Source organism: Musca vetustissima, unplaced genomic scaffold, assembly GCF_032173495.1.
Source record: "Musca vetustissima isolate MV318-11 ecotype Yass unplaced genomic scaffold, APGP_CSIRO_Mvet_v1 utg135630, whole genome shotgun sequence".
Classification (NCBI taxonomy): domain Eukaryota; kingdom Metazoa; phylum Arthropoda; class Insecta; order Diptera; family Muscidae; genus Musca; species Musca vetustissima.
Window position 1 is genome coordinate 84680 of NW_026888848.1, and position 11084 is coordinate 95763.

The window sequence follows — 11084 nt, forward strand, 5'->3', positions numbered from 1 at the left end:
TCAATATTTAGAGGGTCAACTGCAACCTTACTTTTGTGTGAAAATATACAAAATTTGTGTTCTGTAGCGTATATATATATATATATTTACCCCTTAAGGACATAGTAGACCCGAGATGTTGATAATATATCCAAGAGGAGGATACTATCGTGTGTACTCGGATGTGGATTTACACTTAAATATTCACAGGTGCTAACGTATTAATATTATTTAGCAACCCGGAAATATAGCGCTGATCGCTTTGAGATTTTCCATAAGGATCCAGGCATGGTCAAGGACAATGTCGGTGATGATCAGATAATAATATTGGGATGAAGTGGACCGTAAACTGAATCTTTTGTGTTTTTTTCGAGTCGATATACATGCCCAATTGAAAGCCGAACATAGCAACACAACCCACGCTGAAGGGAATCTGGACAAGTAAATAAATATTGCGAAATATTGCCCAAGCTCAGAATATAGAACCACACAAAGGTAGATTTTCGTGGAAGTTGTGTAGGGTCCCGAGTCGGGTCGGCCCCGTCCAACTATACTCACTGGTTTTAAAATATTTTAAGGTCTACCACTATGCTTCGAATTTTTTAAATATTTTTAAAAATTTTTTAAATATTATTTTTAATAAGGCGTATATATTTAAATACGATTTTACAGAGTTTAACATATATGATGTTGGTGGTACCAATATATGAGGGCTACCGTAACAAGTGAGATGGTGTCAGATGTTGTTTGGTTTATAGCTTCGCTTTCGCAATTTCATTGGGCAGTAATATCGACCGGTCTTAACCGATTAGTTTGTATTTATGTTCTTCGTTATTGGATCATGAGCATGACTCTGCTTCTGATCAGCATTAAATACTACCATCATTTAGTATTTTTTCAGCTTTTCATACATAGACGAACTTATTTCACCACCTTCGAAGAACTGGCATAGGGCATCGACTATAAAAACCTTTTCTATTCATCGGAAGCCTATGTTCAAAAAATTCATTGTGACACAAAGTTATGATATCACGGTTTATGGATCAATGAATCTGAAGCACAACAACATGAAGTTTTCAATGGTTTTATGCAACTGTTTGTAATACTTATTTTACAACATTAAATGCAACAACAACAAAAAAAGGTAGACAACAACACAAATAATGATAATGATCAGCTTCAAGTAAATGTTTTGAATGTTGAATAATTCAAAGCTGTTTTTTTTGCTCCATCTGTAACTACTGACGATTATGTTGCTGGTGGATGGATGGATCAACTTGGTGATGACATCCCATCGACGATGATCATTTCGAATAAAAAACTAAAAATTCAAAGATTTCCATTAAATTTGTGCAGTTTTTTGATGCGTTAATGGTGGTGGCGTTGATTATGATGATGATGGCGATTTGAAATTGGGATTGCTAAGAGTTTAATGATTTTTTAATATCTTGACGTTGCAAGTTCTCAGAAGTGGTAGCCTGACATTTTAATGGATAGCTGTGACAGCCAGGCGTAGATACGTCGCTCAAAATTTGAAGATGTTTTGGATTTTTTATTTTTTCACAGGAAATTATCAATTAAAAGAGTAATTTAATTTTTTTTGTGGATGTGGTTAATCGATGTGATTGTTGAAGAGATAAATTTTGGAATAATTTGAAAATGTATTGATATTGATTAGATATAAGGTTTGAAGGGCTGAGTGTGTATTTTGGTGGGAAAATGTGTGAAATATTTGACAGAATTTGTACTGGAGGGCTTAATTGGACAATCAATTATTGACCGATCGGTTGTAGCAGTGCTTGAGTGAACATTAGCTCTATAAAGTGTCAATTAGTAAGATCAATTGGCTGTTTGTATTTCCAAGCCCTTCTCAACAAAGACCAAAACTGTAGTAATTAGGGATACGTAGACTAATTTTCGTTCCTAAACCACCCAAAATACCGTACGGGGGTACCTTTCTCTAGGGGCTCCACTAAACATGGGCTAATTATAAAAAATCTTGGTAGGGATATTTTCTGCTCAATGAGAACCCCTTATATTACATTAGAAAATTTGTTTAAAAAACGTGCTAAAGTTTCAAAATAACTAAAGTTGGAGGTAACATTATATGGGCGCTATCGTGAAAAAAGAGTAGGAATGTAGAGGCTACGCCGAAGGCGGCAACTTATATATATTTTAAATATTTGAATTTAATATAACTAATATTTATAATATATTTAAATAATTAAAATATAAATTATATTTACAGGTTCTCCCTCCACCGAAACCGCTGATACATTGCCATCATCAACTATACGCCGGCAACAAACCGTACAATTCGAAACAACATTAAGACCACGAGGAATTCGCATAACCGTTGAAGAGGATGGAGATGAAGAAGAAGAACGCCATCCATCAACATCTCAAGATGCTTTAACAACGGCAGAACAAAACTATTTCTCAACGTATTACCATCATCCAAGTTTGCCACCGCTGGGTCATTCACGGCCCTATTATCAAGCCACAGAAGAACCCTTCTTTCGAACCTTTCTCAATCAGCAGCATCAGAAGCATTTTCTCACCAAGGCACGGCCACAAGCTTTTACACATTATGATGCCAGCATATTGGGGTCAGGTGATTTTGGAATACTTCGTGGTGGTACATTCTACTCCGACGAAGATCTTGGATATCATCAGGAGGGTACTGGAGATTTTTATTACACAGATGCCAGCAGCAATTCACATAGTGGCCCAGCCACAGAAGGTTTTATACAAAAATACACCTACCCTGAAGAACAATTCGCACAATTTCGTGATTTTGCTGATTTAAATGCTCCCTCGGAAGCTGATTTTTCCCAATATGTTGTTGTTTATGCTGCCAAAAATGCAACCAATACCAAGCCAGAGAAGAGACATAGACCCAATAATATTTTCGAACAATTGCAACAAATCGATGAAGAGAAGGCAGCTGAAGAGAGAAAATTGAAAAAGAATGTCTCGACAAAGAAAATGAAATTGGTTAAAACGAAAATTGTCAAAAAGAAATGGATACCGAAAGTGCCAAAAGTAGCCGAAGAAGATCCTTTGTTGGCTTTGAGTTAATGGAAGGGGGAATGGAACGACAGTAGGTGTCCGAGAGGAATATGTAATTATAATTGGAAATTGTAAAACCTGTGACGGTGGTTTTTGTCTCCACTATTTCTACATGTGTATTTATGTATATAATACAAATGAAATGCCTAAAAATCTCATAGAATTGTGTATGTTTTACCTACAAGTAGTTGCAATTAGATTTAAAATTTTACACCACTATTTTTTACAAAATAAAGAATTTTTTAGAATAAATATTTTGCCGTACAATTTTGAATGGTCAAAGCTCTTGGTAGGTATTTCAATACGCAGCATCGCACTGTGATATGATATGAATGAATTTGTTTGTAATGTGGAAAATAGAGCATGACTGACCCATATTTAATATTTACTATTTACTTAGAAGTACTTTTTGAATATATTTTTACATGTCCACTTATCTGGTCGCATATGATTGAACTTGTCCTTTTTAAAGGACATTGTTGAAATAACCTGAAATATTCAAACATTTTTCGTAAAATGTTCAAAATCTCTTGAAGAAATAACGGATTTTTAGTGAAGGTATCGGTTAGCAGCAACAACATCATCAAGCCGATTCCAAACTTTAATTTTATATTTTATGCATATAAGGTATGGTGTTAACTAGCATAATCCGATGATATTTTAGTTTCTTTCACTAACAGAAGTAAACGAATGCATTCTTTATTTTTTATACCCTCCACCATAGTATGGAGGGTATATTAATTTTGTTTTTCCGTTTGTATATAAAGTATATATATTCTTGAGCAGCGTAAAATGCTATGACGATCTAGCCATGTCCGTCTGTCTGTTGTAATCACTCTAGCGTTTAAACGAATTGAGATAGATGGCCAAAATTTTGCATAGCAGGTCAGGTCAAGTTCGAAGATGGGCTTTATCGGTCCACGTTTAGGCATAGCTCCCATATAAGGGTAACCCCCAATTTTCGGTATTTTGAGGTTCTTGAGCGCGTTTTTCAACTGAATTCGCTGAAATTTGGTATATTGAGTTCTTATTGGGTAGCAAATCTCTCCACTAAAAATTATTAATATGGGTCCACGGATAGCCCCCATATAAGTTCAGATTTAGATGTAGCTCCCATATATATTTTCGTCCGATTTAATGTAAATGGTGCACCAAAGTCCCTATATATCGTTCGATTTGCACGAAATTTGGCACAGCGTATTGAATTAGGTCTAGAATATTGTGTGTCAAGTTTCTTGAAAATTGGTTCAGATTTGGATATAGCACCCATATATATTTTCGTCCGATTTAATGTAAATGGTGCATCAAAGTCCCTATATATCTTTCGATTTGCACGAAATTTTGTATGGGGTAATGAATTAGGTCTAGAATGATGTGTGTTAAGTGTCGCGAAAATCGGTTCAGATTTGGATATAGCTCCTATATATTTTTTTGTCCGTATTAAGGTATATGGTGCACCAATGTCCACATATATATTTCTATTTGCACGAAATTTGACATAGCGTACTGAATAACGTCTAGAAGGATGTGTGTTATGTTTCGTGAAATCAGTTCAGATATATATATATATATATATATATAGCTCTCATATATATATTTTTTTATTTTTATGTAAATTGTGCACTAAAGACCCAAAGTATGTCACAATTTTGTACAATGAACTGTAGTGAATATAAATTAATCTCTGGCAAGTCTCGTTGAAATCGGTTCAGATTTAGATAAAGCTTCTACATATATACTTTCATCAGATTTTACACAAAATTGGCACAAAATTTTGCAGAAAGTACTGATGCTAGTATAAACTAGAAGATAGATATAAATTATACACCAAACTCCCCAGGTTCGTCCGATTGGCACAAAATTTTGCACAACGTACTGAAGATACTATAACATAACGTGTGGCAAGTTTTGTTGAAATCGGTTTAGATTTAGATATAGCTCCTAGATATAGTTTCATCCGATTTTAAGTAAAAGGTGCACAAAAGACCCAAAGTTAAGCCGTTTGCTGCAAAATTTTGCACAACGTGCTGAAATTTATATTGCCTAGCGTTTGCAAAATTTTGTAGGAATCGTTTCCGATTTAGATATATCTATCATATATAGTTTCGTCCGATTTTAGTTAAATGGTACACCAAAGCACCAAAACCCAGCATATATTTCTCCCGATTTTAAGTAAATGGTGCAACAAACTTCTCATGTTTATCAGATATTTATCCAAATAATCAACGGCTTTCCGAATGTTTATGGATCCAATTTATGGATCCCTCAAAAATTCGACGTCTGTTAGGATTCATTTGTTGAATATACCCAAAGTGGTGAAGAGTATCATATAGTCGGCCCCGTCCGACTTTACTTCTTTCCTTACTGGTTTATATTAAAATAGATATCTGATTTGTTCCGTGTGTTGCGGTTGGGTAGTCGTTAGATTATTTAGCCATCTGTTGTATGCATTCCGTCTTCTAAATATATTGTGATAAAATAAAGCTCAAACATGACGATAATGAAATATATCGGCAGACATTTAGGCATCTCCTCAATATAGTGATATCTCCTGAAGGAAAGAATTGGGATAAACAATATTGGGTTCAAAATTGGCATATACCGGTCATTAATTAGGCATAGCCCTCATATAATGATATCCCCAAATATTCACTATTTCCTACACTATGTAATTAATATAGGTCCCCTTTTAGGCATAGCCTCATATAACTTTGTAATCTAAATTACAGTAGTTTGAGGATTTTATACTCTACCATGCGTTATCAGTATCAGTCCACTTTTTGGATCTTACACATTTTACGAAAAATCCCCATTAACAATTGCTGAAGTTTGTATTTGGTGTAAATAATGGTTAACATAAATCGGTATTTTCATTGCATGTATCTGTCAGTATAACTATGGTGGAGGGTATCAAAAGTTCGGCCCGGCCGAACTTAACGCTTTTTCACTTGTTAATTCTACGGTCACACTGTGCATGGGTATTATGTCTTTGGAACAGGCAAAAGGAAACGAGATAGGCCCATGGTTACTTTTGAGAATATACATAGAATTACTTTCTTAAACTTTTATGGCCCAAGAACCTAAGAAAATCGGTTCAGATTTCGGTATAGCTTCCATATATATGTTTTTCCCATTTTATGTTAACAGTGCACTAACCTCCAAATGTTTCGTCTATGATGGCGTGTGTTAAGTTTAGTTAGAATAAGTTCAGATTTAGATATCGCTCCAATATATATTGTCGTCCGATTTTATGCTCGATATAGGACCCGGAATAAAAAATTACAGTTATTAAGGTGCAGGCCCATTTTACGTATTTTAAAGTTTTTAGAAACATATTCTGCACTGCGAGTTGTCTATATTTTTGTATTCCGTTAATTATGTGGAAAATGTGTCTACTATCCCGAATTATATGGTTGCTACCAGAAATTGATCATTTTTGGTAGTAAAATTTTCTACCCAAGGAGTATCTGTGTCCAAAATCACCAAAAGATCACCTAGCCAAGATGAGGTCAGAGTACCAATTAATCTGCTGGAGAACAATAAATCAGCAGGTGCCGATGTATGTATTACCAGTCTATTCAAGACCGATGGTCAGATGCTGGTCAGGAAAGCACGCCCAATCAGTGGAACCTCAGCATCCAATGTCCCGTGCAAAAAAAAGGAGACAAGACGATATGTGCCAAATATAGAGGAAAGACTTTATTCCCATCGCATATAAAGTGCTATTCAGTGTGATGTGTGAACGACTGGGGCCAATGGTCAATGACATTATTGGACCATACCAATGTGGCTTCAGACCTGCCAAATCCACCATTGACCAGATTTTCACTCTGCGCCAAATCCTGTAAAAGACCCTGGAAAACACATCGACACATTCCACCTATTCGTCGACTATAAAGCCGCATTCGACAGCCCTATCCGTTCAGAGATATTTAAAGCTATGCCATTAATACGGCTATACGGCAAGGTGACAGTTTGTCGGATTCAGACAAGCTGACAGTTTGTCGTGTAACCTTTTTAACATCCTCCAGGAAAAGGTCATACGAGATGTATATATGAACTTAATCGGAGTCTGTACACTAAACAACACATGCTTTTAATTAAGACTTCTAAAATTGAAAATGAGGTATTATTGATTGACTTAGTAAAACTGCTTATATTTTCTTAAAATATGAAATTTAAGCTTATAAATTCCAGAAAATCTGTTTGCCTTTTTGGTGAATTTTTTGACATAATAAAGAAGTTGTAAAATAAATCAGCTAAATGAAGACTCTCAGGAAGCCAGAAATAAGGACTTCAAAAACTATTGGGAGCACTTTTCCAGTAAATTCAGGCGGGAAAATACAATAGAAGACGTCTTTAATAGATTTCTTTTAAGTTCAGATCCATTTATTTCGAGCAAGAGGAAGAATTGCAAAAAGAAAATACAGCAAATGCCTCAGACTTTGGACTTACTTATCTAGCTTTGGATTTACTTATCTTTACCCAAAAGGAAAATGACAATGGTGACGAAGAAGATGAAGATTATTTTAACGAATTGTATGATGATTAAGAAGTAAATGATTATTATTAAGTAAATTATTTTATAATGGTTGTGAAGTAAATGATGATTATGAAATTAATAATACTTTTAAAATTAATGAAATGAAGTAAATAAAAACCCGTACAATTATATAATTTTTAATTATATTTTTCCTGTAATGGTTGTTTGTTTTATTTTATACTATGGTTTTTGTTTATAAATATTGATCAATAAGATATAATAATATTTTCTAATGTAACTTTTTTTTTTAAATATGTGGAATTATGGAATTTGAAGAAAAAAAACAGATTTTAATTTAAAATTTTGGGTATATAAATACAGATAAAATATTTATTAATTTTTATTTTTTAAGAAGAATTTTTTTTCTAAAAGCACATTAGTTATGATCTAATTTTCATTTGCATTTCCTAATTTATCATTTTTCATTGATTAGTTATATCAAAAATTGTGATATAAGACCACTTTTTCCAAAATACAAACCAATAAGGAAAGTAGTATATGATACCCTTCACCATTTTGGGTATATTTTAAATATGTATTCTAAAAGACGACGCGTTTTGTTATAAATTTAAATCTAAACCGATTTCAGGGAAACTTGCCGTAGACTAATTTAAATAACATCAGTACGTTGTGTCAATCGGACTAGCTATTGATCTTTTCACGAAGGTTAGCAACATCATTCTAGACTTAACTCAGTACCCTATACCAAAATTCGTGCAAATCTAAAGATATATTGGGTCTTTGGTGCAGCATTTACCTTAAATCGGACGAGGATATATATGGGAGCTATATCTAAATTTGAACCAATTTTCAGGATACTCAGCACACGTCATTCTAGCCTTAATTCAGTACGCTATGACAAATTTGGTGCACCAATTACCTAAAATGGGATGAAAATATATATGGGAGCTATATCTAAATCTGAACCGATTTTCACGAAACTTGGCAGACATCATTCTAGATCTTAAACATAACTCTGTGCCAAATTTCGTGCACATCAAAAGATTTCCAGGGACTTTAGTGGACTATTTACCTAAAATCGGGCGAAGCCATATATGGGAGCTATATCTAAATCTGAACCGATTTTCACGAAACTTTGCACACATCATTCTATACTTATTTAAGCACGCTGTGCTAAATTTTGTGCAAATCGAAAGATATATAGGGACTTTGGTACATAATTAACCTTAAATCGGACGAAGATATATATGGGAGCTATATCTAAATCTGAACTGATTTTCACGAAACTTGGCAAACATCAATAGGGTTCGTCAATAGGGTTCGTCCTTGGGCCAAACAAATGAGCTGAGCGAAATTTCAAACAATTCGGATCATAAATGCGACCTGTACTTTGTTTACAATTTAACATGGACGGACAGACGGACGGACGGACATGCATAATCGACTTAGAAAGTGATTCCATGCATATTCTCAAAAGGAACCATGGGTCTATCTCGATTATTTTTGCCTGTTACAAACATATGCACAAAGACATAATACCTTGTACCACAGTGTGGTGAAGGGTATAAAAAGGCCATAAAATATTAAAACAACAATTTTTTTACATTTTTTTCTAATTATGTTTTTTTATGTAATTATGAATATCCATCAATAAAAAATAACAATATTTTAAAATGATGGTTTTCCTGAATTAATCGCCTCTTTGCCTACCGCTCAACCCACTGTGTGTCGTTAGCGGATACTTCCAAAACCCCATTAAATATTACAGTTAAAAAGTGAACATTAATTTAGCTACACAATATAGCTTAATATGGATTTATGCATTTCTAAGTATGAGATATAAATGAATAATGATCGGTCCGATATCTTAAATGTTTTAAGAAAATTTCAGATCTTAGTCAGCATTTCTTTCGAACATAGGATTAAGAAGCGAAACGAATGCTCAAATCCTACTAAATCGAGTACAACTTATTAATTTTCACATTTTTTGTTTCTTTCGGTAGTTAATACTAATGGTAAAATATGTAGACTCTTTATAACCTTCACCACACTGTGGTACAGGGTATTATGTCTTTGTGCATATGGTTTTAACAGGCAAAAGGGATCGAAATATACCCATGGTTGCTTTTGAGAATATGCATAGAATCACCTTTTGAGTCGATTTATGCACGTCCGTCCGTCTGTTGATTTTAAATCGTAAACAAAGTATAGGTCGCATTTGTAATCCGATTTAGATGAAATTTGGCACAGCTCATTTATTTGGCCAGGGACGAACCCTATTGGTGAAAATCGGTTCAGATTTAGATATAGCCCCCATATATATTTTCGTCCGATTTAATGTAATTCGTGCACCAAAGCCCCTATATATCATTCGTTTTGTCCGAATTTTAGTACAGTTTAGAGAATTAAGTCTAGAATGATGTGCGCAAAGTTTCGTGAAAATCGGTTCGGATTTAGATATAGATTCCATATATATTTTCATCCGAGTTAATGTAAATGGTGCACCAAAGCCTCAATGTATCTTTCGATTTGCACAAAATTTAGTATAGAGTACTGAATTAAGTCTAGAATGATGTGTGCTAAGTTTCGCGAAAATCGATTTACAAAAATTTAGTATATGTTGCAGAATATGTGCAGGAATTGATGTTAGTCGGTTTACGATTAGATAAAGATCACATATTTAAGTTCGTTTAATATCACGTCAATGTTCCTTCGAAAAAGCGACGTCTGGCTTCGATTTCTCTAAAATTTCAAATGGACATTAGTACTTATTTCCAAAATATATGGTTAGTATACTATTTGTAATAGTTAAAGCTATATACGGAGTTTCAGATTTGTCTCTCTATTGGTTTCCAATTTCTTAAAGATCGTAAAATAGTAGTAATGCCAACTACACTGCAGTTCATACGACAGCGAACAAAGCGTATATATTAACTACGAATAAATTATATTATCGCAATTATTTTCCAGTTACAGACACTATGTATAATAATTTTTCGATTATGACAAGGTATAATTTTACCGCCTACTAAATCACAAAATCAGTTCCTGTGATTTTTATTTATAACCAATAACTTTGACTATTAGTCAAGCGCGCCGGGCAAGTGACAATGGCAAGAACACCTCCAGAAAATCAAACACGTTGACATTTAAAGGCTGGCGAAAGGTGTCTCCTTTTATAGCTGGTCTAATAGTCATGTTTACACAGACAGACCACTCTAATAGTTATGTTTACATAGACTACCACTTGATCGTCGCGATAAGGCAACACTAAACTAAATGGGGACAATCGTGCGTAGATTGTGAATCGTGTTGTAAATTAAAATGTCCACACTTGACGGAGCCTATAATTTAATATATATTGCAGTTATTAATTTAAATCAATTAAAATTTCCCGTTATATTTATATGTTAATCAGAAAAAATAAAATCAACGTTAATTACATATTAAGCCATATTTTTGCTGTAATATAATAGTATTAGCTTGTTCTGTTCAGAGAGCGTATTTGTTTTAGATATTTTTATTAGCT

At 33.9% G+C, this 11084-nt stretch overlaps 1 protein-coding gene across 1 annotated transcript; it reads left to right on the top strand.

Annotated features, from left to right (window-relative positions):
- Window positions 1–2334: 2334 nt before the first annotated feature.
- LOC133336635 (uncharacterized) lies at window positions 2335–3060 on the top strand (the record flags this gene model as incomplete). The annotated part of the gene is made up of 1 exon (XM_061544917.1): window positions 2335–3060. A coding segment is annotated over one exon (726 nt), but the record flags the coding sequence as incomplete, so codon positions are not given.
- Between the last annotated feature and the right edge of the window lie 8024 nt (window positions 3061–11084).